This window comes from Diospyros lotus, chromosome 2, assembly GCF_014633365.1.
Source record: "Diospyros lotus cultivar Yz01 chromosome 2, ASM1463336v1, whole genome shotgun sequence".
In the NCBI taxonomy this organism is placed as follows: domain Eukaryota; kingdom Viridiplantae; phylum Streptophyta; class Magnoliopsida; order Ericales; family Ebenaceae; genus Diospyros; species Diospyros lotus.
The window spans coordinates 23,399,175-23,427,082 of record NC_068339.1 but is presented as its reverse complement, the minus strand read 5'-3'; the positions used below and the strand labels follow the sequence as shown (position 1 = coordinate 23,427,082).

Here is a 27,908-nt window from a genome sequence, read left to right as displayed (position 1 = left end):
TGTGAAAGGAAAGAGAAAAGACAAAAAGAAAAGGGAAAATGAATATTTTTGTAGATATGTAAGCATAACCATATATAAAATATGTCAGTAGTTTTCTTTTCCTTTCCCTTTCTGTCCAAAGTCCTTGTTCCAAACAGCAGCCTGCCAAGCAGAGAATTGTCACATAATGTAGGAAAGTATGGTTTGAAATAAGATAATCAAATCCTTATAAATACTTACAGAAAACGGATTCATATCCAACAGCAGCCAACTAATCCCTCATCATCTTCTTAAATTAATTCTTATCAAAGCCAAACTCTAAAATAAATTAATTAACCCGAGAGATGTTTAGTTCCCAATCTCAAGCAATTGCTATTGGCCAAATGCTTGATTCTTCTCTAGCTATATGCTTAAGAAAACAATCCAGCCATGCATGCACAGAGATGTTTAGTTCACTGTGATGCTGCCTTCCTGTAATGGGAAACATTGAATCAAGTTTTTATTCCATTATGTGATGTCGACTACATGAATTAAAACTCTCCGATAATTTCTATAGACGTTCATAAATATTGTGTGTATTGATGCTCTACTATAAGCTTTACTTCCCCTCAATTTGCTGCTTTTGGATTTCAAAATAGAGACTATACTTGCTGATTAACTCAATCTGATTGCTTCCAATCTGCAGATGGAGATCAAATAGAAAACACATCAGAAACAGCCATCAAAACCACAACCCACAATCCAAAACCAAATCCCAAAGAGCACATGGTTTCAATTCAGGTTCTTCCAAAAATTCATTCTATGACGACTACAATTTGACAACGCAAGCAGTAATGATATTTGGCAGCGCCTCAGATTGCCACCCAGTCACTGTGACGCCAATACAGACGCGCCTTTCCCGCTGTAACCCCTCTCTCGATAAACACCCACCGAAAAGCCCTACGTTTCCCCAATTTTCAGCCTTTTTCTCGCCCAACCCACTTGCCTTTCTTGCGTTTTCCTTGTGAATTTCCCCGATAGGAGTCTGCTTTCGGGGAAAATAGAGCTCCATGGAGGAAGAGGAGGCTCTGCCGGACCACCTCCGCTGCAAGCGAACCGACGGGAAGCAATGGCGGTGCCGCGGGCGAGTGATAGACGGCAAGAACCTCTGCCAGATTCACTACATCCAGAGCCGGCACCGGCTGAACAAGGAGGCAGTTCCCGAGTCTCTGAAACTCAAGAGGAGGAAACGCAGACCGAGAAATCAAGAGTCTGCAAGCAAAGAGATGGGAAATGAAGAGTCTGGGGCTCAGAATCAGGAAACCAGGGCAAAAAAGGGGAAGAAGCGGGCAAATGTGGGTGTTTCAGAGGACCTGGATGGGACTCCGAAGAAATTGAAGCTGAAGAGAGATGGTTTGCAGTTGGAACTGATCAGGGAGTGCTTGAAGAGGGAGATGGAGAAGAAGAAGGAAAGGGAATTGAGGAAAAACAGTGAGGGCGAGGCAGAGTTGACGAAGCAGTTGCCTAATGGAGTAATGGCAATTTCTACTGCTCTGCCTCAGCAAAATCTTGGTGCCAGTCCCTTCTGCGATGTGAAATTGGGGACTAATTCGGGTTCGGGTTCGGGTTCTAGTCTGCAGAGGTGCTTTCGGTCGAAGAACATCGAGCCAATTCCTATTAGTACAATGCAGGTTATCTTCTTGCGACCCATTATCGAATATCAACCTATTTATTTGTCTCAATCTATTGTTGTTGGGTCGTCTGTACATTTGATCAATTCTTTCTTTTATCGTTTAGATGGTCCCATATGCACAAGATGTGGCTAAGTTGAGAAAAAAGAAGAGGAAGATCAACGCAACTCTTGGTGCCAATCCTTCCTACAATGCAGCTCTGCCACAGCAAGATCTTGGTGCCAATCCTTCCTGCAATGTGAAACTGGGGAGTGATTCGGGTTCAGATTCTGTTCCGCGGAGGCGCTTTCGATCGAAGAACAGTGAGCCAGTTCCTAGTAGTGCAATGCAGGTTATCTTCTTGCTGCCCATTATCAAATATCAACCTGTTTCCTTCTCTGAAATATTGTTGCTTGGTTGTCTGTACATTTGATCAATTGTTTCTTTTATTGTTTAGATTGTCCCATATGTGGAGAATGAGGCTAACTTGAGAAAAAGGAAGAGGAAGAAATGCCATTGGTGTCGAAGAAGTAACTATCGGATTCTTATTAAGTGCTCCACTTGCAAGAAAGAATACTTTTGCACAGAGTGTATCAAAGAGAGGTTTGTTTTGATAGTTTATAATGATAATTTGTTATGTTCAACATGTATATTCTGTCTCATTCTTACTGCTGTCCATTTCTTTTTAGATAGATACATTTCCTCAATGTGAATTTTGTTCCTCTGTAATTGCTTCTTTTTTTCTCTCTACTACACACAATTAAGATGTTCGATTAATAAGTACTTATTGAAGGTAATCTTTTGCATGGTCTGCACCCGACTAGACAGACTGATATAGATTAGAATCTACTGTTATAAAATTCAATCAATGGCAATATTGGTTCATAATGCATACCCAACAGAAGTGTTTGAAGACTGTAAAATAAATATTTGTCAAGAATAGGGATGGGTGCGGTTTGGTTGTTTTGAGAAAAAATCTGTAACTGCATCCAATGGTCACTGTCAAAAACCGAGGGGAACGGACACAGTTACAATTACAAAATTTGAAAAACCAGCAGTGATAGTTTCGGTTATGAAAATTTTATCTGTAACCTTAACCATAACATTAACCCAAAACCATAACTTTAACCAAAATAACATTAGTAGTTAAAAATATCCACAGAAGTTCAATTACTTACAGAATTTCCATTTAATATATATACTGATGTTTCTGCTACTACCAAGCTGCTTTTGCTGCTGTTCTTGTTATGTTATTTCTGTAATTTTATTATTTGTTGGTCATAATATTGTTGTATATTTACATTGTTTTTTGCTTGGATTCTTATTGTTATTAATCTAAGTTTTTGTATTTTTTTTTCTTTAAGTTGCTTTTTAGGTTGTTGTTTGTATTACTTGTTTTGTTGCTGTAATTTTATATATTTAACACGGTTATGGATAAAATCTGACAGTTATCCATCAGTTATGGAAATCAATAACAGTGTGGTTACAGTTATGGACACTGTTACTGAAGTTGCACCGCATTTATCGATTACGGTTTCCCTAAAAACCATGACCGATCTGATCTGTGCCTGTCCCTAGTCAAGAAGGAGCATAAAGGCACACACAAAACAAAAGAAGCTGTCTAGGTAAAATGGGTTCCAACTTGGAGATTTAATTTATAAATATAAAGTTGATGTAGCATTAGGCTTTTTGAAAATTAGAAAACCTTTACATTCAGGCTACATGACATCTTATAAACTATTGTTCTTTTGCTAACCCCAAGTTCTGCGTTTTTTTAATGGTAAAATGTAAAGCAGCAAAGCCTTTTATTTCAATTAGATACAAAAGGCTAATCTTTATGAATCCTATAAGCTCATTAAAAAAGATTAGTTCAATAGAAAGAGAACCATTTACAACCACGTGTTAAAATGTAGGAAGGAATGTGTAGATTCCCCATATCATCGAATGAAATGTACATTGAACTATATATTGAAGCCTATAATAAAGGAAATAATATATAAAGAGAATATACAAGAGATAAGAGAATAAGATAAGAGAATGAATATATAGCTGCCTAATGTATTGAGACTATCTTTACGATCTATGATATATTGCTAACATCCCCCCTCAAACACATGGTGGATGCAATGAAGCCATCTTGAGTTTGAAGGCTAAGGTGGCTAAGCTTTGGTGAAGATGTCAGCACTTGATTAGTAGAGGAAACACAAACAAGACAGATGGTGCCTGGAGAATTGCCAACGAACAAAATGACAAGCATTCTTGATATGTTTCATTTGTTTGTGAAAGGCATCATTATGAGCAATCTGAATACCGCTGCAATTGTCACAAGATAAGGGCAAAGTAAATCTGGTGCCTCATCAACAAGGGTGCAATATTCAGCCTTAGCATTGGAATGAGAAGCAACTGTTCGTTTCTTGCAAAACTAGGAATAAGTGAATCACCAAGAAAGAAGTAGTAACTAGTAGTGGAGTGGTGATCAATAATATTACCAGCCCAATCAGCATACCATAACCTGTAGCTCAAGGGAGGATTGGGCAGACAAGTGAAGACCATGAAGGAGAGTGTACCCTTAACATAGTGAAAGATATGAAGTATTGCAGCAAAGTAAGTGGTTTGGAGTGGACATGAACTGACCTATAAGTGATGTCTGGGTGAGTGATAGTGAGATAGAGAAGATTACCAACCAACTGACAATATAGTTGTTGGATCAAATACATGAGTACCATCAGTAAGGGAAAAACGAGCATTGGTCTAAAATAATACCCCACAAGAGCAGGATCTTCAATTTTGTTGTCAAAAAAGTCTAGCTTGAGCAAGAATATCAGTGGCTTACTGGGCTTGAGATAAATAATACCCCACAATATCACAGCAAGCCTTCAAGCCAAGAAAGTAGCTGAGCGAGCCAAGATCTTTCGTCTAAAATTGTATACTAGGATATTTCTCGAGGTTGGCAATACCTACAAGGTCATTGCCAATAATAATCATGTCATCCACCTAAAGTAAGAGAAAAATATAACCAGAGGTAGACTTGCAACAAAGAGATCATGGTCATAGGGGCTAAAAGAGAACCCAGAGCTTTGAATGGTAAGAGTTGAAGTTTGTAAACCATGTGCAAAGGTTCTATTTGTGGCAATATAAGACACAGCAAAGTCAGCATACTTGATTAGGTGAATGAGAGTAACTTGAAGGTGGATACATATACACCTCTTTAGCAAGGTCACCATTAAAGAAGGCATTTTTGACATCCATTTGAAATAGTTGCCAATGGCCTATAGCAACCACAACAAAGCGATTGTGCATAGAGGTAAGACAGGCAATTGGAGCAAATGTTTTCCCATATCAATCCTATACCATTGTAGACTTTGACAACAAGGCAAGCTTTGTATTGTTCAATAGACATATCAGAACCCATTTGCAACCCACTTTGGACTTGCTAGGAGGCAAATCAATCAAGTCCTGCATATGAGATTTTATTGAGAGCCTGTAATTTCTTCATCATTGCTCGTTGCCAAAGAGGGTCAAAGTCTCCTGATAGTTGTGGGGTTCAAGCAAGGAAAAAGTAGTTGAATAATAATGAAAATCACAAAGAAGGGCAGGAAGATCACTTGCTCCACTAGATGATGCAGTGGCTAAATAGAGGAAACAAGAGATTGTGCAGTATCTTGATCAAGAGAAGGCATAATTTGATTATTAGTAGGAATTGACATGAATGGTGGAGAAGAATCAGAGTCAGGAAACAAATCAATGGAGGGATCAATGAAGAAGGATGCAGTGGTGTTAGATATAGAAAAATTAGACATGGTGTAGAAAAAGTTTTGTACTTCCAAATGGTTTAATGTTGGGAGGTATAGAGTCATTGAGAAATGGGATCCCAACAACAATATCCTTTTTCTTCAAGTCCATATCTAAGAAACAACAAAGGCATGCAAGGGGATGTAATTCGATACATTCATTAGGTGGAAAAAGAACAAAGCAGGCACTAGAAAAGACTCAAAGAAGATTGTAGTTACAAAGAGTAGTATAAAAATGCTCATAAGGAGATTGCTGGTAACTGGCAAAGGATCTTGTTTGTGGTGTAAACATCTGTCAGTGCAGCCTCTCCCCCAAAATAAGAGTGAACCTATATTTAAATATGTCTATGTTTACTTTCAGCACACCCATTTTGTTGAGAGCTGCTTGGACAAGAGTGATGAACAATAGTACCATTTTGGGCAAGATGATGAAGGAACTCTGCTTCCTTATATTCCAATGCATTATCTGTATGAAACACTTTAATATTACAAGAAAATTGCGTTTGAATCATGTTGACACATTGCTAATAAAATTTGAGCAAGTTGAGAATGGTAAGAAAATAGGTAAAGCCAAGTATAAAGAGAATAATCATACACAGATATCACAAAACACTCAGCCCCACATGGTAGGAGCAGCAGAAGGTCCCAAATACGAGAGTGGATAAGATCAAAAGGAGTAGAGGAAATGGAGTTGCTGGAAGTAAATGGTAATGCATGATGTTTCCCCAAATGGCAGGATAAGCAATCAACATTTTTATCTTTAACAGAACCAAGTAAACCTTTAGAAACTAAGAAATGTGATTTGGAAAAGAATACATGACCAGGACAAGAGTCTAAAGCTAGGAAGACATAGTAGAAGCACAATGAGTTCAGGAGAGAGTCAGTAGTTGCAGAGTGGAGTTCAAATAATGAAGTATCTTACATGCCCTGGCCCAAGAAGTTCTCATCAGGAGATCATCTACATGACAACCAAAAGAAGAAAAATGTACGTTAAAACCAAGTTCCCATAATTAGGCCACCAAGATAAGATTTAACGTTAGGACAAGAACTATAAAGGTATCCCTTAAAGACAAATTAGAGGTAGAAATTGTCCCCATAAGAGTAATGGACATTGCAGAGTTATCAGCTCTGATATCAAGGGGGAATGTTATTGATCAATTAACCAGGCTCCTGTCACTTGCAATGAAGTTCCCCAAGCAGTTGATATTGATGTGCAATATAGAAAATAGAATGGTGACTAGCCAATAAATTCCGTACCTCTTTTAACAATGCCAAATCTATCGAACTGCAATTTAATGGGCTGAACAGGAGTGTTTCAAAACCAAGTAAGAATCCAATAATTCTTAGTATCTCAGTTGTCTAAGTGATCAGAGAAGTGCTCACCACTTTCATCATGGCGTTTAATAGGTTGGGAAGCAGTTCCAATGACATAGCACCAGAATCTACGACCTTCTAGGAAACTGGTTATTTGTTGGGCCCATAGAATGTAATTCAGGAAAACTGGTTTTTTCAAGCATCTATATAGGTGTGAAAATCTCAGGTTTGTCCATAAGAAGAGATATGTTTATCCAAAAATTCAGGCAATCTTTGTTAGAAAGACCGAACAGAGAGAGGAGAGAACTGCTTCAGGTGGTCTTGAACAGAATCTAAACAGATCACAGTCAAGAAGCTGTGTGAAGCCCTTTTTCCAAGGAGAATGAGGTTCTATGTAAAGAGCCCAATGGCACCAAATCAGGAGAGAAGATTATCCAAAACCAAGTGTACCCAGCAAGACACTGTTGACAAAGGGGTGTTCAATGAACTGATGAAGAAATCATCTTTGACACCAGTGCCAAAGGTGATGGTTGCTGATGGTTTCCACTGATCTTGCTGATGAGGTGGTCTTGATGCTCAGTTTCTTCAGCTACATGCTTGTATGAAAGCCGCTATCATTTCCAGGTAGATGGTTGCAACAAGAAATTCAATATTTTCAGGAATGGCCTTGCAATGGTTAGTTGAAGGGGAAGCTGACAAGGTCAAACCCGAAAGCGGCTGCAGTGTTGTCATGAGTTCTGATTGTCACCAGAACTAGTCCACTATGGTGAAGAAAATTGATTTGATGCATTAGCAAGGCAAATGGAGGTGAAGAAAATTGATTTGATGCAGTACAATATTAGCCTATAGTTCATACTTCCACCAGTGTGAAGGAGATAGAAGTCCCTGTGGTGGTGAACAGAGTATTGGCCAGTGGCAAAGAACATGGCACCGATACCATGTTAAAACGAGGAAAGAATGTGTATGTTTCTCATATCATTGAGTGAAATATTAAATTATATAGTTGAAGCTTATTCTAATAAAGAAATAATATTATACAAATATTGGTCAAATGTATGTGTCAAGAATATCTATGTAATCTATGAAATATTGCTAACAATATGAATGCTCTGTAAATCTCTGAATTCATCTTGGCTTTATCTTTCCTGTACTGCATGACTTCATTCAGATAATTTGCATGGACATGTAGTAACTTTTTTATTTCTAAATGAATATAGGCCTTCTGTCATGGAAGAGCAAGTTAAAACTGCATGTCCGGTTTGTTGTAGAACTTGCAACTGTAGCGCTTGTTTGGAAAATCAATCCAAAGACGAAGAAGACAAGGTTTGATGTCAGGAAACTTCCAATCATGATAAGCTTATTTTTAAGTATTTGATGTTGATGATTCTGTCTATGCAGGTACTGTTACAGGATCCTATTGGGAATGAAAAGAGGGTTGAGAAAATTCAACAATTGCGTTATCTGATATATGCACTTTTGCCTGTGCTGAAACAAATAAATCGACAGCAGAGCGCTGAGCTTGAGTTAGAAGCAAAAATCAAAGGTAGAATTTGTGATTTGTTGATTTTTTTTACATTATGCTTTTGTATCTGTTTCTCTTCTAATACTTGTGATTGTCAATAGGGAAAATACTATCTGAGTTTCAGATTCAGCAGGCTGAACTTGGCGGCAATAAGCTACAGTACTGGTATGTTTACTGTTAGAAAATTCTTATGTGACTGAGGCAATTCATGTAATTTAATTTTTGTTTCTATTTGGTGCATGATTTGACTTATGGAGCAGCAACAACTGCCGAATATCAGTGGTGGATTTCCATAGAAGATGTGGAAATTGTTCATATAACCTTTGCTTAAGATGTTCAGAGTTTTTCCGACAGTCCTTACCTGGACATGAGAAAGCATTTATCGCCAAATGCCCTAACAAATATAAAGCTTGCCTCTCCTGTGATAAGGTAGTGTCAATGATGAAGCATACAAGCATTTTTAGGCAGGATTCTGGCAATTGTTACTTTCCATCTCCTGCCACACCACCCAAGTGGAAAGCTTGTAATGATGATGGAAGTATAATTTGCCCACCCACTGCTTATGGTGGCTGTGGTGATGTCCCTCTTGACTTGAAATGTATATTCCCATTTGGTTGGACAAGAGAGCTGGAAACGAGTGCAGAACAAATAGTTGGCACCTATGATTCTCAAGAATCTTTCGATGCTTCTTCAAGGTGCTCATGGTGTAGAGGTGTGGGAAATAAAGACAGTGAAAGCAATCTGTTAAAAGGAGCAGCTTCAAGAGAAGATTCCAATGACAACTTTCTGTACTACCCCTCTGTACAGGATCTTCGTGATAAAAACCTTGAACACTTTCAGAAGCACTGGGGTAAAGGTCATCCTGTCATAGTACATAGGGTGCTTGAGAGTACAGTAGATCTGAGCTGGGATCCAATTGTCATGCTCTGCACCTATCTTGAGAAATGCAGTACCAGATCAAAAAATGGCAAAGAAGCAATTGAAGCTATAAATTGCTTGGATTGGTGTGAGGTCAGTATTTTAATTGTTAATTTGTACTCAATCTGCTATGCAGTTTACTTGTTATACTTCTTAGTATCAACTCAGGGAATATCAAGAAGCATATGACTAATTGTTCTGAAAAGATCCTTTGCATGATAGAAAAATCAGAATGTGTATTTGTCATGGCTCTGTATGCTAAATGCTATTGTCTTTCCATTAATGTTTACTTGGTAGGTTTTATGACATCATAGAAACCAGTAGCTCAATAAGTCAGTGACCCTCAAGAGCCAATGAAGGTGTCCAGCAATAGTGTTTTTTTTTGCCTCTCCCTTTTAGAATATAACCAAGCTTTTGTGAACCAATTGATCATCTTGGATGTAGGTATACTGAGCTCTATGTACATATATGTTGTTTCTTTCATATTTCATTGTAGATTGTTCCAAACTTTGATGTGATGCCACAGCAATGTAATTTTGTTCATTCTAGTGCAGGCAAACATGTTTTTCTGTTCCATTTTGCAACCTCTATGGATCTTATAGCACAATGAACTTCTTGTTTTCCATCTTTCCAACTTTTATAGTTCTTCTCCCATGGTCTCCATAATAAGTAAAAGTAGATATCATGTCATGAATACAAATCTAAGAACAAAGGCATTAATTTTTGTATTAAACTAAATGTCTACTTTTTGATTGTTTCTGTTGTTTCCTGGTTTTGTTGCAAGAACTTTTTTGCACTCAATTGCAATCTCCAGAAGTAGGTTGCTTTCTTATATTTTCTCTGAGTTTCTTGCAGATAGAAATCTGTAGCAAGCAGATCTTTATGGGTTTTCTGGAGGGGCAGTCACAAGCAAATATGCAGTATGAGATGTTGAAATTGAAAGTCTGGCTTTCTTCATATCTGTTTCAAGAACAGTTTCCAGACCATCATGCTGAGATCATCCGTGCTCTACCACTACAAGAGTACCTGAACCCAGTGTCCAGTCCTTTTAATTTAGCTGTAAATCTACCACAGAATACAGCAAAGCTCGATTTAGGTCCTTGTGTACAGATCTCTTTTGGCAGTCCTGAGGATTTTATGCAGGCTGATTTTGTGACAAAACTATGTTGTGATGCGCATGATATGGTAAGTTCCTCCCTCAGTTTCTTTGCGGTCAACATTACTTAGGGACCCATCATATGTAATCTCGAGTCCACTTTATATTCAGTATATTTACAATGTTGTCTCAACTTGTGATGGCCCATCTTTGGTCTCTTTTTCCTTGTCCCGCCCAATTCTCATCATCTGCCTCAATCTCCATGTATGCCTCTCCTCTATCACTGACATGGCTAAACTTTCATTCTGGTTGGCCCTGTGATTTGTGCCATTTCAACGTGTCACTTTAGCCTTTATATGTCATGGTCAGAAATTGTAATAAGCTTCAAAACTGAAAACTTATTTGTTTCATGTTGGGTGAAGCTACTACTAAGTTTGTTGGTCAGGTCTTTCCTTAAGTGTGCATTTGGATGTCACGCATTTGGAATTTGACATTTGAAATTTGAAATTTGAAATTTCAAATTTCAAATTCTTTTTTTTGGATATATTTTCTCCAATATATTTCAATGTGTCCAAATCCAACATGTATATGAACCCAAAAGGATGATGCATTTTAAATGACATGCATAAGAGTGTGCATATAATTCAAAACTAAACAAAAAATAAAAGTGAAATTAATATTAAAAATATTTTTAATACATAAACTATAATATGTATATATATATTTAAAATAGTATATATTAAACATATGGTCAATTCAAACGCACTCAAAATTATGTATTATATTGTATCATATATTAAAAAGATGTATTAATATTGTATATTTATATGTATATATGTTAATATGTCTATACAAGTAATTCCTAAAAACGTATATATATTAACGTATATGTATAAATATAATATAATCTCATCTTCCAAATTCAAGCCTTAATGCAAATTTTATGTACATGTATAATACACATGTATCGATTAAATAAATATATGTACATTAAAAATTGTTATGTATTTATGCATGTTAACATTTATTATAAAAACCATTAGCTGACTTGGCAATTTTTGAGGAGAGCCGCTGGTGAAACAAGCGGTTCCTGATGGGAACCGCTAGCATAATCAGCGGTTATGGAACCGCAACCTTGGTCTCAATTTTGGGACTAAGGTGCCATATTAAATGAGAACCCCAGTTGCAGTTCCCATTTAATATGGAAACATTTAATCCCATTTGGAAACAAGGTTCTCATATTAAATGGGAACCACCCCATGTAAAAAATGGGAACTGTTGGTTTGATTTTTTCCTGCCTTCTCCCCCTTTTCTTTGACATGGAGTGTGTGATGTGATGGGGAGAGTTTTAGTTTTTAGAAATAATTTTGAAGGAGTTTTGGTTTAGAATTTTTTTTTTTTTGTCGAGAGTTCTAATTCTGTGAAAAAACTCCAGTTTCTACGTCCATCCTATGTGAGGGCACTGATGCTTTAAGATACTACCCAATTCAAATACCATGAAATACCAATGATATCTCACAGACATAAACTCAATTTAGCTAAGAAATATTAGATTGATAATACTAAAACAACAGAGAAGTTAACCTATTAAACATGTCATGGTTGTGCACCAAAGTTACAAGTGGCAGCAGCATAACTTCTACAATCATATCTTTCTCCTCTCCTTTGTTGGAATGCAAGGTAAACATCTTATTAATTAGATATCTATGTATACACATCACCATCAGTGATCCACCCTGGGGGGATTAAGCTTTGTGTTGATGATACCACACATAACCATCATCCATTGTTATCTAATCCATTTCTAGATCTCAAAAGTGAGGCCCTCCATTAGCAAGCTGGCAATTACAATTTCATTAATTATATGTCAAGGACTGTTTTGGATGATGTGGCTCATATTTTCCTTTTATTTTACTGTTTCTTGGCTGCAGGTTGATATTCTGGTGCATACAACAGAGGTTTCTATTTCCCCTGAACAGCTTACTAAAATAAAAAATTTAATGAAGAAATGCAATGCTCAAGATCAAAAGGATCCTACCAGTATTATTACTGATCAGAAAACAGACAATGAATTGGAAAAATCTTCAGTTCTTATTCACAACACTGAAGCATCAGGACTGCAGGACTTGATTGAAGATGGGTTGCCTTTACCTAACGTCCTTGCTGAAGTGACTTTACCAGTAGCTGATTTTCCTGGTGCCCAATGGGATGTTTTCCGCAGGCAAGATGCCCCAAAGCTTCTAGAATACCTTTCAACACATTTTAACGATTTCAGGCGGACATATTGTTCTCCAAAGCAGGTAAGATAGGTTCAGAAAAACATTATTTCTCCTAACAAGGAAGATATGAGAATCAATGCTGATTCTGTCATCCTTTGGCGCAGGTTGGTGATCCAATTCTTGATCAGAAATTTTATTTAGATGCAACTCATAAAATGAGGCTTAAGCAAGAATTTAGTAAGTTCTAGTTCCTAGCATTTCAATTATTTTATGATTCAACAATAAACTGGTTAAAATTATCTGCATCATACCTCTTCCAGATATTGAACCGTGGACGTTTGAGCAACATCTGGGTGAGGCTGTCATCATTCCTGCTGGATGTCCATATCAGATTAGAAAACTGAAGGTATTACACATTAGTGACAACTGCCTTTTCTTTGAAAATAAATTTTGTAAGCATGGAATCTGAAAGAGTTAATGTTTAAGTTGCAGATATGTTTGGCACATATAAACACTTTGATTTTGTTAAACCAATTTCTGTTATATGAACACTTTGATTTTGTTGCTACTTTTGAGTCCATCTTATTACATTGTAGTTTGTAAATCCTGTGCATTGTGGGTGGCATGCAGTCTTGCGTTAATGTCATTTTGGACTTTGTCTCACCTGAAAATGCTACTGAGTGTATCAATTTGATTGAAGAACTCCATCTACTCCCTGTACATCATAGAGCCAGAAAAAATATGCTTGAGGTAAAGTTTATAACTATCCCATTTATTATCCTCCGATAATTTTCATTGTAAGGGAGGTCAATAACAAAAATAATCACTTTAACAGGTGAAAAAGTTAGCCCTCCTTGGTATTTGCACAGCAGTCAAAGAAATCCATAATCTTACAGAAGAAGAGTAAGTAACCTTTTTTTCTCCTTAAATTTCATAGTATCATAATAACAGCATAAGTAGTCTGAAAACACAGAGGCTTTCCCTGTGGTTCTATGCATCTCTACTCTAGCTTATATTTGTCTTTCTTGGTAAGTTTCAATGCAAATTTTTATGATGCAACATAGTAATAAAAATTGAGTCCAGGTATGTGGCCATAAAATGCCATAAATTGTCATTAAGTGCCTGATTCGGCAATTTGTGTTTTCTCTTGAAATTTTACTTGTGTTGATTGTTCATTATCTTGCAAATTTGAACCCTATTTTTTTGGGATTGGGTTGCTTCTTGTATAAATGTTCTGTTGGTAGGGAGTCAGCTATAATGTAGGCTTAGCTACTAATTTACTCAGTCTAGTAATTTGGAGGGTGACCAGCCTTCCATCATCTTCAACCACTTCCAACGTCGCTCTTGGCCGGATCTGGCTTGGCAGTTGTCTTAACTCAACCAAGATGTTTTCTTTGCGTGTTCTGCAAGTAAATAGTGAGCTCTTTTGGTTATCAACTGCTCAATGTTTTCTTAACTTTCTCTGTTTTGAGGTGATGTTGCCAACTTGCCATGGATTACACACAGTATAACCAGAAAATTTAGTGTCTTGTCTGATTAGTCAAGGGTAATGAGCTTACAGACTACATGTTGCTAATTGGGAAGGAAAATGATGACACAAGGATTTTTGCCCACTAAGAAGTGGCTGAAATCTGCCTGAGGTCCAAACAACTGTCCCAGGTCCCACAATCAGAAAGAATGGTGAGACTGCCCACTAAGAATGGAACAGCTCTGTACTGCTCAAGTCAGAAACAAGCAGCTGAAAGAAGCACAAAGGCAGCAGAGAGAGAGAGAGAATGGGGGGAGGACCAACTAGTGGTTGAGTAACCCGTTCCCTTGAGAAGCTGCGAGAGTGTGGGCTAGTCAGTTGGTCGACTGATTTGTTCTTTATCCTTTCTTTACTTGTGGTTTTATATGCCAGCAGCACTGTCCTGTGAGTGGCTTTAAGCCAGGTAGGATGATTGCCTTGTCAGCCATATCTTTACTTTAGACTGGCTTGGTCAGAAGGACGACCTGCAGTAGGATGATTGCCTTATCAATGCTGTGGGGTGGAAGGACAGCCTGGGGTGGTGGAACCAATTACTTATCAGGCGCCACACTACCAGGCAATCATCCTGCAGGCGGTGTGGCCTTTTAAGTTGGCGATTTGCTTTGTATTGTAACTGGTGTGCTTTCTGGGAGAAAATAGAGTGTGAGGAATCCCGTGTTTTTCTTTTAGGGGGTGTTTGGTACGGGAGAAATTTTTAGATTCCTAGGATTCATGATTCTCGAGAATGCTCTTGGAAATCTTTGATTTCCATAATTAATGCAATTCTATGTTTGGTTAGTTTTAAACATTCTCATGAATGTTGGGTATTTTTTTTTGGGAATCTTATCAAGTTTTTCCATGTGAGAGGCTTATCGAATGTTGGGTATTTAGGGAAGCTTATCAAGTGTTGCCATGTGGGAGGCAACCCACTTGGCAGGGGGACTCTAAGGAGGCACCACATAGCGGGTCAAATTGACTCTACTCCTTACCCAGCCAAATCATAAATATAACTTGCACCCCATCTGTTCACCGGGCATGTCTTCTTCATTTTTACTAGACTCAACTGCTGTGCCCATCCATGATGACTACTGCCTCACACAAAACTTGAAAGGGTGTCCAGGTGCACAAGGCTCCCCATTTTGTGAGGGTTGTTTTTGTACACAATTTGAACCCATAACCTTTGTCACAAAGGAGCAACCATATTGTTGCTTCCAAGCTTTGCCCTCAACTCACACAAACTTGATTTTGTGGAAATTGCAAACTCAGGTTTTTATGGTAAGTTCTGATACAAATCTTGAGTTGATAGCTTTTAGTGAGCAGGATAGATTAATGACCTAACTCCGAAGAGGAGTTGTTTCTTAGCCATCATCTTTATCATATTCTACAGTAGTCTTGTATCAGTTACTACAGAACACAAACTTCATATATTGGCTTCATTTTCTGCCAGTGCATTGTTTGCCATGCACATATGTTTGTAATGTCTTAAGCCACAAAAATAATGAGTTTGCACTTTGATATTTCTCTTTTAGAGTATGAAAGATTTAAAATATCAAATCATATGCAGCATGAGTAGTGTTGACAGGGGACTAAACAACGAGGCTGAAGGAATTGATGAGACGGATGACTCTAGGGCTGAGGGAGCTGAAGATCTTACTAAGGAAGCTGAGGAGCGGGCACAAAATTTGGCTGATGGGCAAGAAGACATTGATGTTCTAAACAACCGAAGAAACCAGAGCCGAACAAGGAGAATTCCATCTCGACTGTTGGATTAATGGAACAGTTGCACAAAAAACCGTAAGTAAATAGAAAGAGGAAAGAAGAGCTGATATGAGCTCAGTTCTGTTAGTTGTTAGCTCAACTAGTTGATGGTTGCAGTTAGTAGTTGAACAGTTGGTTTTCTTAGTTCATTGGATAGTTAATTACCCAAATAGAGTTGGTTTTAGCTGGATAGCAGAACCATACAGAAAGGGGGTTGTCATTGGAGGGATAAGAACCATATAGCAGAAGCATATATATATAGCAGTTGAAAGTTTTTCCTTTTTTATCTGCATTATTCTTCTCTTTAAATCACACCCTCTTTTTCTCTTTACATCTGTATAGGGTCACTTGTCTCTATAATTTGGAATTTTAAATTTAAAGGTCCAATTCATTATATAGGTACCCTTTTGTTGGCAGCATTTTAATTTAAGTTAAAGTCCACTTTAGATTTAGACCAAAAAATAGAATAACTTGAAATGACACTTTCGAATGTGTAATTTTAAATGACAGAATTTGAAACATATTTCAAATTATAAATTTCAAAATATATCAATTGAGATTTTATCAAAATATAATTTTAAAGTTAATCATAGACTGATCTGTAAAATAAAACATATCGCACCATTACAAATGGAGTAGATCCTTTGTTTAGCTTTTTATCAACTTAGAACAAAGATAAACACTTAAATGAGATGATCTTCAATCAGCTATTGAGGTTGGACTGAGACTGATGCTATCATGACTTAATAGTTTGTTTGTCATACCATTACAGTGATTATTCTCTTCGTTTGGATTATGAAAATCTCACATCTTACTTGCAGAAAACATGAACATCTCACGTCTGGCCCCCTTTTTGGTTTTCAATGAATGTGACATTTGGTTTAATTTTCGCGGAACATGGTGCAGGGCTCAGATTTTGATGAAACTGCAGTTCAAGCAGTGTAAAGTAGGTAAAGTTGATAGTTTCGACAATGAATGGAGCTTGCCTTTGCAAAACAAGGGAAGTCAGAAAGCCACAAAACAGTGAATCTGTTCGGTTTTCTGTCCATTTGACCAACAATTTATTATTGAAAAAAAAAAGACATTATATCTTATATCATATTTAAGAAAAGAAACTCCGGTACTGTCCAAGTTTAATATATTTGAAACTAAAACCCATACCATCAAATACTAGTAAACAAATTCGATACTTCATATGATATAGTATTCACAACTAGGATTTCCAAAAAGGTGTATTTGTCATGCATCATCCATTTTGTGAAAAAACTTGGCTATCTTCAAAAGTCAAAGTGAAAGCTGTCCAACAACATTGAACATTTCATAAGAGACATTAATCAATGAACATGAACCATGATTGTAAGGTCATTATAACAAAACATAAAGGGATAAGAACTGCAAGATTGAAGGAAAGAATTTCACTTTATTTCTTTCTTGTGTTGCCACTCGATGTTTTTGAAAAGTCTCGAATGAAGAATTAAGTTTTGGAAGGAAAATGACATATACAAAACTTTTCCTTGCTAAATAAAATGGCAAGCCAGAGCCAGCTGAAAAACAAAAGGAACAAGCAGTAAGACCGTGGAATATATTCCTCGGGACTGCTATCCAGTTGATGTTTGAAAGTGCCAAAATTGTATTGTAGAACAGCATTGACAGAAACTTTGTTATGGAGCCATCAGTCCTTCAATTGTATACGAGAGTGACTTAGCCCAATCAGCCTTGAGAAGCAATGTTTGTAGAGTATGCATCACATCGTAGTCCGGATCGAGCTTCCGCTGCCAACCCTACAGAATATAACGGGCACCCAAAGCAGGAGTTATTTGTGTGTCTACTTATCAACAACGAAATTTACCCACAATAAATTGCATTCTCCAAAAATATAAGAAACGTAACTTAATCAAATTATACATAAAAGCGTGCAGAATGAACCATGATCAACTATAGTGGTAAATTATGTTGAATTGTCATGAAAATTTAAGGTTGATATTATTGCCAGGGAAATTCTATAAAAAAAAAAAAAAATTGTTACGTAAATCTACAGTTAATTGCTATTTCGGTGCTTTAAACAGATGAAAATTACTTTGCAAAGATTTAACTACTGCTGGCATCCTTAGATTTATGTTCTTGGAAACCATTCAAGCAATAAATTTTTAACTTAGGAGCATCCAGGCAATAGTTAATTGCCATGCCTAAGTGTCTACAACAACATACCAAGCCTTTTAGCCCACTATGTGAGGTCAGCTACATGAATTAGATTTCTGTCAATTTATTCTTTTTGTTGTTTCCATGGTCTAAATGTCTGGGGTCTAAATGAAATTTACTAAAAATTGGGTCAAGACATCTAAAGAAGAGAACGGTTTTTTAAAGAAAATTGTGATTTAAGTCATTCTGAATGCTTCCACATTAAATACCAGCTTAACTAAGAAAATAGAAAGTAAAAACTGGCACATACCGTAAATGTGTTTCACAAGGAAGCAGATGACAAAAACTTGTTGAATGTACATAAGAAAAATGCTGGGTCTTTCCATTATGAGGTATTTTATCAGAAGTGCCCATCTTAACTTGTGGGGCAAGGCTTCGGTGGCAATAGTAAGGTTGCTCCTTCATGAGCGGAGGGTGGGTCATGGGGTTTGAGTTGTTGAAACGCTCTTTGAAAAAAGAGGGAGACTATTTACAAATATGACCCTCCTTCAACCATCACAAAGCAAGGTGCCTCGTCCATTGGGAAAAACTTTTTACCCATCTTAACTTGCAAAGTAATATAAAAAACAAATAGCACTGACAATAAACAAGCCATTATGCTATCACTTTGTGGCTTTGTAGGGAAAATATTAAACAGTATTAGCATTCTGATAGGATTCCAATAGAATTCCAATACAATCCAATATCAATATATTCCAATCCCTTTCAACAAAAAAACAAGAAGGAAACAGGGCATTCGAGAGGCCCTAACTCTCCCAATTCTCTACCAAAAGCTCGCTGTCCAATTCTCCATCTCCTATCCTACTTATACCCCCTTCCCATGCTTTCCTAACAGAATTCCCCATTCACACTGCTGATTATTCCTTCAGCAGTGTGGATTACAACTTTACCCCTCCTTCCCCATGCGCACATGCTGGTTGTTACACCTACATGTGCGGTCCCCTTAAATCCAGCCTCAAGCCTTCAGTTGCTTGTTACGCCTATGATAGGTTTGTTGCACCGGCGGCCTATCATTACTCCCCTCTCGGACTTTCACCTTGTCCTCAAGGTGAAAAGCTGGAAATTGTTGATGAATCATGTTGTAGGGCTCCCAGGTTGCCTCTAACGGTAGTAAGCCCTTCCACTGGATTAGGATATCCAGCCCGCGTAAGTTAGAACCCTTCCCAGGCCGCACTCCCAACACTGCTTCTGGTTCAACCTTCATTTCTAAGTCAGCCTGCAGCTCGAGGGGAATCTGCTCCATTGCGCCGGGCCTGCCCTTAGCTTCTTTCAGCTGAGACACATGGAAAACCGGGTGAACCCGGCAGTTGACTGGGAGTTTGAGTCTATAAGCCATTGACCCCACTTTCTGCTCAATTTCAAATGGCCCATAGTACCTCGAAGCCAGCTTCTCATTAGGTTTGCTAGCTAGGGACTTCCTTCTATACGGCCTTAATTTCAAGTAGACAAAATCACCAACTGCAAATTGCACATCCCTTCTCCTCCGGTCAGCCACCTTCTTCATAATCACCTGAGCTTGTTCCAGCTGGTTCTTGAGCTCGTCCAATGCTAAATCTCTCTCCAGCAACTGCTGTTCCACTGTTGATACCGGGGTTGATCCCTTGTCAAATCGGATCAAGGTTGGCGGCTCCCTCCCATAAACAGCTTGGAAAGGAGTAATCCATAAAGCAGTGTGGTATGAGGTGTTGTACCACAATTCAGCCCATGACAGCCACACATACCACCCTAAAGGCCTTGCTGACGCAAAACAGCGCAAATAAGTCTTTAAGGTCCGGTTGAGTACTTCCGTTTGCGGGTGGTAGGCCGTACTACGTTGAAGCTTAGTGCCTTGAAGTCGAAATAACTCCTCCCAAAAACGACTCATAAACACCTTATCTCGATCCGAAACAATAGTCCTAGGCATACCATGCAACTGTACTACCTCTTTTATGAAAATTCCAGCTATTGCTCTAGCTGTAAAGGGGTGTTTGAGACCAATAAAATGGTCCTATTTGCTGAGCCTATCTACAACCACCAATATAGCATTCATATGACCCGATTTTGGTAACCCGTCAATAAAATCCATGGCTATATCCTCCCAAATCTGACAAGGAACCGGAAGAGGCTGCAAAAGACCCCCTGGAGATAAGGACTCATATTTACTTTGCTGGCAAATGACACACCTTTCCACATATTGGCGTATGTCCCGCTTCATGCCTACCCAAAAAACACTCGCAGCAATCCGCTTATAAGTCTTTAGGAACCTGGAATGACCCCCTACACTGCTATCATGACCCTCTTGGAGCACCAAGGGAATTAGGGAAGACTTCTTAGGCAGGAACAATCGCCCCTTATAGAGGAGTTGGTCGCCTACTAGCTGAAAATCTGAGCTGTAAGCTGGATCCACCTTTAATTTCTGTATGATCCCCTGTAAATAAGCATCATTCTCCACCTCTTGGACCAGCTGATCGAGTTGCACCACCCTTGGCACCGTTAGAGCAAATAGAGCTGCTGGGTGGCTGATTCTCGAAAGGCTATCTGCAGCCTTGTTCTCCAATCCCGGCCGGTAGTGTATCTCAAAATGGAAGCCTATTAGTTTCAGCATCCACCTTTGATAATCCGGGCTCACCATTCGCTGCTCAAACAAAAACTTCAAGCTTTTTTGGTCCGTTCTTACTATGAACTTCCTTCCCCAAAGATAATGTCTCCATTTCTGGACTGCAAACACCATGGCCATCAACTCCCTTTCGTAAATCGATTTTTTCCTCTCCGATGGTTTAAGAGCATGGCTGTAATATGCAATCGGTCTATGATTTTGCATCAACATTGCCCCTACTCCATGCCCTGAAGCATCGGATTCAATTATGAGGGGCTGATCGAAGTCCGATAGTGCAAGAACTGGCAGCGACACCATGGCTGTTTTGAGCTGCTGGAATGCTCGTTCAGCCTTCCATCCCAACGAAAGTTGTTCTTCTTTAGTTTCTCGGTGAGGGGCCATGCCATCTTACCATAATCCTTCACGAACCTCCTATAGTACCCCGTAAGACCAAGGAATCCTCGCAACTCCTTCAAGGAACTTGGCACTGGCCAGTCTATCATGGCTTGCACCTTGCAACGATCAGCCGACACGCCTTGTTGGGAGATGATATGGCCCAGGTATTCAACCTCCAACTGCCCAAAGGAGCACTTCTTTTTGTTGGCAAACAGCTGATTTGCGGCCAGCACTTTTAGCACACAACGTAAGTGCTGCAAATGTTGGTCAAAATTTTGGCTATAGATTAAAATATCATCAAAAAAAACCAACACAAACCGACACAAATACTCCCCGAAGACATCATTCATCAAGGATTGGAAGGTGGCCGGGGCATTTGTCAATCCGAAGGGCATGACGAGGAACTCATAATGGCCCTCATGTGTTCGAAAGGCGGTCTTTGGTTCGTCTCCAGCCTTGACTCGAATCTGGTGGTAACCAGATTTGAGATCCAATTTCGAAAAAACCTTCGCGCCATGTAGTTCATCCAGCAATTCATCAATGACTGGAATAGGAAACTTGTCGGGGATTGTCACCTTGTTGAGAGCCCGGTAGTCTACACAAAACCGCCATCCCCCATCCTTCTTCTTAACGAGCAACACCGGGCTAGAAAAAGGGCTAACACTAGGTTTGATAATATCAGCTGCCAACATCTCTCGTACCATCTTTTCGATCTCATTCTTTTGGAGATACGGGTAGCGGTAAGGCCGAACACTAACCGGGGGGGTGTCGGGTAGGAGATTGATGGCATGATCTCTGTTTCTAGTGGGTGGCAGACTGGCAGTCCCACTGGAAAAAACTCCTTCAAACTCAGCCAATAATTCCTCCAAACTTCTGGGCAGCCCCACTTGCAGCTCATTGCATTCAGCAGCCACCTCTCCAATTTCCAACAACACTCCCTCCCCACTCTCCTTCAACGCCTTCATCATAGCTTTTAGGGAGACTAATGTTTTACGTAAGCTAGGATCACCCTGCAAAGTCACTGCCATCCCCCCTACTGAAAACTTCATGGTCAGATTCCTCCAATCCACACTCATCTTACCCACCGAAGCCAGCCATTTCATGCCAAGAATGACATCCGAACTTCCTAACTCAAGGAGAAGGAATTCTTCCACTATTTGCAAGTTATCCAAGGACAATTTGACCCCCTTGCAAACTCCTGCACCTTGTACCGCCATTCCAGTTCCCATTATCACCCCATATCCCGCCGTTTCCGTCCTCGGTAAATTCAAGCATTGCACCAACTCGGAGGAGATGAAGTTATGGGTTGCTCCCCCATCCACCAGAACTACCACTGGCTGCCCTTCTATGAGCCCCCTTAGCTTCATCGTTTGAGGGGTAGTTAATCCAACCACTGAATTCATAGATAATTCAATCACCTCTCTTCCATATTCCACCCTTTCGTCACCTCCTTGCTCCTCTTCTTCTTCTACCGCAGCCTCGCCTATTTCTTCATCATAGAGCATCAGCACTTGGAGCTCTTTGTTCTTGCACCTATGGCCAATCGAGTACTTCTCATCGCAGCGAAAGCAAAGGCCCTTCTCTCGCCTTGCCTTCCACTCAGCCTCACTAAGTTTCTTGAAAGGAAAATTGCCACCATTACCTGCGAACTGAATCCGGAGGCCTGGCTGGTTCACGAACCTTTGGGAGGAACCCACACCTTTCGCGGGTACCGGTGACAGTCGACTCGCGATTGTGGTGGTGGTGGAATAACCGCTCCTAGTTGACCCAGCTGCCCGATGGTAATGTTGAAGAGCTAAGTTCTTGTCCTCAACGTTTTGTGCCACCACCATAATTCGATCAAGCCCCCACAGCTGTAATACTCTGATCTCGGCTCGTATCTCTGGGTTGAGGCCGTTGAGGAATTGGCCCTCCAACAACGCCTCCGGCAGATCAGGTACTGCCGCAACCATGGTCTCAAACTTCAAACGATACTCCTTCACCGATCCCTCCTGTCGAAGAGCCAAGAACCGCTCCTCTAACGACCCCTCCTGAGTGGGGCGAAACCGACTCAGAAGTCCTTGTTTCAGGCCCTCCCAGCTCCAAATTCCTCTTCGCCTGGTCTCCCATTGAAACCACGACAGCGCTGCGGCTTCAAAACACAGGGCTGCGGAGTCAATCTTCTCTTCATCCGTGAGTTGGTTGACAGCAAAATACCTCTCGGCGCGAAAGATCCACTCATCTGGATTGTCTCCTTCGAAGAGAGGCATCTCCAATCGTCTTCCACGTAAGTCCGCCCGGTACTCGCCCCCACTACCCCCTCCCGGATTGCAACCCCCCTTAACTCCAGGGGTTACTTCGGAATCCAAGGTGAATTCCGAAGGCCCTTCCCGCTCTCTGGACTTGTTCTTCCTTTCCCGCTCCAGCTCATCCCACCTCGTTCGCATGAAAGCGAACTGGTCAAGCAACATCGCTACATTACGCTCCACCGACTGTACATTCCCTCTAATGTCGTCGACCCCCCTTTGGACGCCTTCCACCGTCGACTCCAACTCGCCAACACACTCTGTCAAGTTCACCATCAGGTGCGGATTGGCTCTGATACCAAATTGATAGGATTCCAATAGAATTCCAATACAATCCAATATCAATATATTCCAATCCCTTTCAACAGAAAAACAAGAAGGAAACAGGGCATTCGAGAGGCCCTAACTCTCCCAATTCTCTACCAAAAGCTCGCTGTCCAATTCTCCATCTCCTATCCTACTTATACCCCTTTCCCATGCTTTCCTAACAGAATTCCCCATTCACACTGCTGATTATTCCTTCAGCAGTGTGGATTACAACTTTACCCCTCCTTCCCCATGCGCACATGCTGGTTGTTACACCTGCATGTGCGGTCCCCTTAAATCCAGCCTCAAGCCTTCAGTTGCTTGTTACGCCTATGATAGGTTTGTTGCACCGGCGGCCTATCACATTCCATGCGTGGTGAATGGGAAAGAATGAATAAAAAAAAAATCTCAAGGCATTATTGGTGAATTTTTTTCTTTCTTTTAGAAGAAAGTTGGGAGCTAAAGTAATAAATAGTTGAAAAATAAAGAAAACCAAGCTTGTTTAAAATGGACAAGGAAAAGAAAACAGGAAAAAAAAAAAAAAAAAGAAGAAAAAGAACCAAAAGGATCTGAGGAAACAATCAATAAAAAAGCTGCAAATCACATTTTGAATCCACAAAATAATCAACCAGTAATGCATATCATGTAATTTCTTCTTCCAACTTTTGTGATGGGTCAACCATACTTAAACTAAAACTGAAAGTGGAGGAGGTATTACCTCAAGAACCAAGGTTGTAACCATCACAGTACAGACATTGCCGTCAATATTTACTTTATGACGTCTAACTTTCTCAAGGAGTTGCTGCATGCACTCAGCAGGATGCACCAAATCACCTTCTGGAGTACCCCAGAAATCAAATGACTCTGTTACTTCCTGTTAAAACAAGATACTTTCAGAACTGAACTCAAAAATTCAATAGACAGGATTTATATCAAATGAAACAATATATACAAGCTATGGAAGATAGCTCCAGATGTACATCAAAGAAGATACCTAAGAAAATTTTACTAAATATCTACAACTTCCGAGTGGCTGCCCCCAGAATACTACTAGATGTATGCGTATATATACAAATTGATAACAATTATAAGTCTTAACCCAACTAGGTGGGGTTGGTTATACGAATTCTAACACAATTATAAGTCTTAACCCAACTAGGTGGGGTTGGTTATACAAATTCTAACTCTTCAATTATTTCTATTTATGGCTGTTGAAGTATATACATATACGAGGGTATTAATGTAATTAGGGTAATTAGTAAACTCTTGTATATATACCTTGTACTATACATTTTAGAAATACACATTATTTTATTCCTCTACATGGTATTACAGCAAGGTTCCAACCCTCCCCCCCCCCCCAAAACTAAGTAGTACGGCATTGTCATCAACTGTCGTCGTCCTCACCAATGCTTCTCACCGACCATGCATCCTCACCAGTCGTGCTCGCAATTTCTAGCCAGGAAACCAACCATCATCGACTTCACCAGTGCCACTCTCGTTCTCCTCACCAGCACTGCTCGCAATTTTTGAGTTGAAGATTGTGACTTCCCGTGTACTTGCAGATCTGGTTGCGATTTCAGCAATTCCTTGCTTCACAACTGTAGATCTAGTTTTAATCCTCAAGTTCAGTTTGCAACCTCTTCATTTCTAGGCAAATTTCCAAATTGGTTTCTTCTCGTTGATTATAGGATTAGGGTTTGTAATCATCGTCATGTCTTCATCTAACAATCTTCATCCACAACTATCTCATCAACATCAACAACAGTAACCATTTCCCAATTCACGGGCACATCTGTTATTACTATGGGAAAATTGATTTGGAACAATTATTCTACATGGTCTGCAGCAATGGAAATCTGGTTTATTGGGTATGAACTTGAAGATCATTTGACACATGCCATCTCCACCATTCCTGAGAGCAATCGATCTCTTTGGTGAAAGGTGGATGTGTATTTAGTTTGATGCGATAAACTGTTGAACCCACTTTGATGCCTTTTTTTGACCTCTTCATGATTGTAGTGACCTATGGACTCATGCCAGTGAGCTATATACGAGTGGCGTCACTCGTATATATGATGTGATCGGTGTTCTATTTCGTTTTTAACAGAATGATTTAGACATGATCACCTATCCTGATAAGCTCTAGGCTTCCATTACTGATTTTAATGAACTAATGTCGTTTGAAGCCGATGTGAAAAAGCAACAAAAGCAATGAGATAAGATATTTACTGTTCTTTGTCTCCATGGGATTCGGCCATAATTTGAGCCGATTAAAACACAAATTCTAGGGAGTGCCTCTTTCTGCCATTGAGTGAGGGAGTGGCTCTTTCTGCCATTGAGTGAGGTATTCTGAGCCTCTTCAATTATTGGTGATCATAGCTCCTCTTTACCTAGAGACCACTCTGTTCTTGTCACTACCCAAACCAGATTATCACGATCATTTCCAATTTTGTTAGTTATCATTCTCTCTTGGCATAGTTGTCAAAGGTGCAAGCCACACTAAGGTGCAAATTAGTGCTTGGGGCCTAGGTGTGAAGCGTGAGCCTCAGGCACATGAGGTGCACATTTATTAAAAATGCTTATAAGATACTTATACACTATTCTTTTCAATATATACCTATAAGGAGGTAGATGCAAACTCATAAAATCATAAATGACAACTAACCAATCCTATAATTACAACTAATATCACTGGAAAAAAATGATTAGTTTCTTCTAACTACAAAAGAGATTAGAGGAAAGAAAAAATTATAACAAAACACATTGCAAAACATAATTATGGAAAAATAATTAGTTTCTTCTAATTTCTTTTGCAATAAGAATAAAGAAAAAAAATTATAACAGAACACATAGCACAAAGTTACAGACAAAAAAAAAAAAATTGTTTCTTTTGAATTTCAAAAGAAATTAGAAGTGAGAAAAAAATCAATAGATCACACAATGAAAACATTTGTTTCTTAGCAATTGGTTTCTTCTAAATTGCAACAGAAATTAGAAGGAAAAAAAAATAGAGTAGAGCACACAATCAAAAACAATTACAACATTGAATTAGTTTCTTTTAAATTGCAAAATAAATTAGAAGAAATGAGTAGTTCTCTAGCAAGTGAACATCACTGCCAAAGGATCCTAGCAAGCGGGAGATCCAAACCTCTTGATTACACCACTAGGTTTGCCTTTCATTGATATATATGAATATGCAATCAAATCAACAAGAAATATGATCTAAGATGACAAATGGATAAGAAATAGGGTTTTAATACACTTGTACAAGGAATACACCTCATGTGCCTTAATGCGCCTCATGTGCCTTGAGCCTTACGCCGCCTTGCATGGGGCACACGCCTCATGGGCCTAGGCAGCGCCTCAAGCATGGCCTTGCGCCTCAGTGACAATGATCCACATAGCTGCGCCACACGCCTTTGAGAACTATTTCTCCTGGGTATTTTGTTTTATCTCTTCTCTGTCTTTTCTCTCTTTTCCTAAGGCTGTTACATAAGCCTTATCTCATCTAGGCTGGCTGGTACTCCACTATGGTTTAAGAAATGTTTGTTTTACATTCGAATGGAACTTGGGATTTTGCATCTTTTCCAAATGGTAAGTCTACTGTTGGATGTAGTTGGGTTTTTACCATAAAGGTTGGCCTTGATGGCCACATTGGTCGCCTCAAAGCCCACCTTTAGCAAAAGATACACTCAAGTTTTTGGCCTTGATTATGAGGACACTTTTTCTCCTATTGCTAAGATCACCCCTATACATCTCTTCTTGTTGCTTGTACTATGTTTCATTGGCCTCTCCATCAGGTAGATATCAAGAATGCTTTCTTTTATGGTGATTTAAAGGAGGTGGTGTATATGGAGCAACCTCTTGGCCTTGTTGCTTCAAGGGGAGTCTGGCTTGGTCACTTATAAAAATCCTTATATGGCACAAAGTAGTCTCCTCAGTTCAATTGTACTGAAGTTTGGGTTAGCTCAGAGTAGAGCTGATCATTTTGTCTTTTATCACTCTCAATATAGTCATTATATTCTCCTAGTGGTATATGTTAATGATATAGTTATTATAGGAAATGATGATGATGGAATTGCTAAGTTGAAAACTCACCCTCAATGACAGTTTCAGACCAAGGAGGTCCCTTAAAAAAATTTCTTAGCATTGAGGTGGCTCGATCAGAGGGAATCTATATTTCTCAAGGGAAGTGTGCGTTGGATATGCTTGAGAAGACAAGCATGCTTAGATGTAAAGCTTACAAAGACTCCTATGGACCCAAATATCAAGTTGCTTCCGAGGCAAGGGTAGCCTATGTCTGATTGACCTTGGTGCTATCATTGATTAGTTGGCAAGCTTAATTGTCTCACAATCACTAATCCTGATATCTCATTTGTTGTGTGGTAAGT

The 27,908-nt window shown here is 39.2% G+C and overlaps 2 protein-coding genes across 7 annotated transcripts in view; one reads left to right on the top strand and one right to left on the bottom strand.

Annotated features, from left to right (window-relative positions):
* The first annotated feature begins 353 nt into the window (after nucleotides 1-353).
* LOC127795826 (lysine-specific demethylase JMJ28) lies at nucleotides 354-16,039 on the top strand. Of its 5 annotated transcripts, XM_052327740.1 has the most exons (15): nucleotides 354-550; nucleotides 665-1,649; nucleotides 1,756-1,980; nucleotides 2,086-2,231; nucleotides 7,951-8,056; nucleotides 8,132-8,276; nucleotides 8,357-8,420; nucleotides 8,516-9,266; nucleotides 10,029-10,358; nucleotides 12,201-12,569; nucleotides 12,653-12,725; nucleotides 12,809-12,894; nucleotides 13,119-13,238; nucleotides 13,324-13,391; nucleotides 15,560-16,039. In XM_052327740.1, the coding sequence occupies exons 2-15, from the start codon at nucleotides 1,029-1,031 to the stop codon at nucleotides 15,765-15,767; spliced, it is 3,312 nt and encodes a 1,103-aa protein (XP_052183700.1). In that variant the 5' UTR covers nucleotides 354-550; nucleotides 665-1,028; the 3' UTR covers nucleotides 15,768-16,039. The 5 variants fall into 5 exon arrangements, 4 of the variants coding, with proteins under 4 accessions (XP_052183700.1, XP_052183702.1, XP_052183701.1 ...); XM_052327742.1 differs by lacking the exon at nucleotides 354-550 and having other exon boundaries at nucleotides 566-1,649; nucleotides 15,578-16,039; XM_052327741.1 differs by lacking the exon at nucleotides 354-550 and having other exon boundaries at nucleotides 566-1,649; nucleotides 15,569-16,039.
* Nucleotides 16,040-17,153: 1,114 nt separating this feature from the next.
* The window catches only part of LOC127795026 (uncharacterized), a 31,412-nt gene continuing 20,657 nt past the window's right edge, over nucleotides 17,154-27,908 (bottom strand). For both annotated transcript variants that reach the window (XM_052326425.1, XM_052326426.1), the window contains exons 4-5: nucleotides 24,233-24,388; nucleotides 17,154-17,534 (exon numbers count right to left, since the gene is read on the bottom strand). In XM_052326425.1, the coding sequence (XP_052182385.1) occupies nucleotides 17,415-17,534; nucleotides 24,233-24,388 (276 nt within the window). In that variant the 3' untranslated portion in view covers nucleotides 17,154-17,414. The remainder of the gene's footprint in view (nucleotides 17,535-24,232; nucleotides 24,389-27,908) is intronic.

Bases quoted from the DNA above. Each gene is read 5' to 3' on its own strand.
- LOC127795826 (XM_052327740.1), top strand. From the start codon at position 1,029: ATGGAGGAAGAGGAGGCTCTGCCGGACCACCTCCGCTGCAAGCGAACC. The intron at 2,232-7,950 runs GTTTGTTTTGAT...AAATGAATATAG, and splicing joins ACAGAGTGTATCAAAGAGAG to GCCTTCTGTCATGGAAGAGC. The intron at 12,726-12,808 runs GTAAGTTCTAGT...TACCTCTTCCAG, and splicing joins GAGGCTTAAGCAAGAATTTA to ATATTGAACCGTGGACGTTT.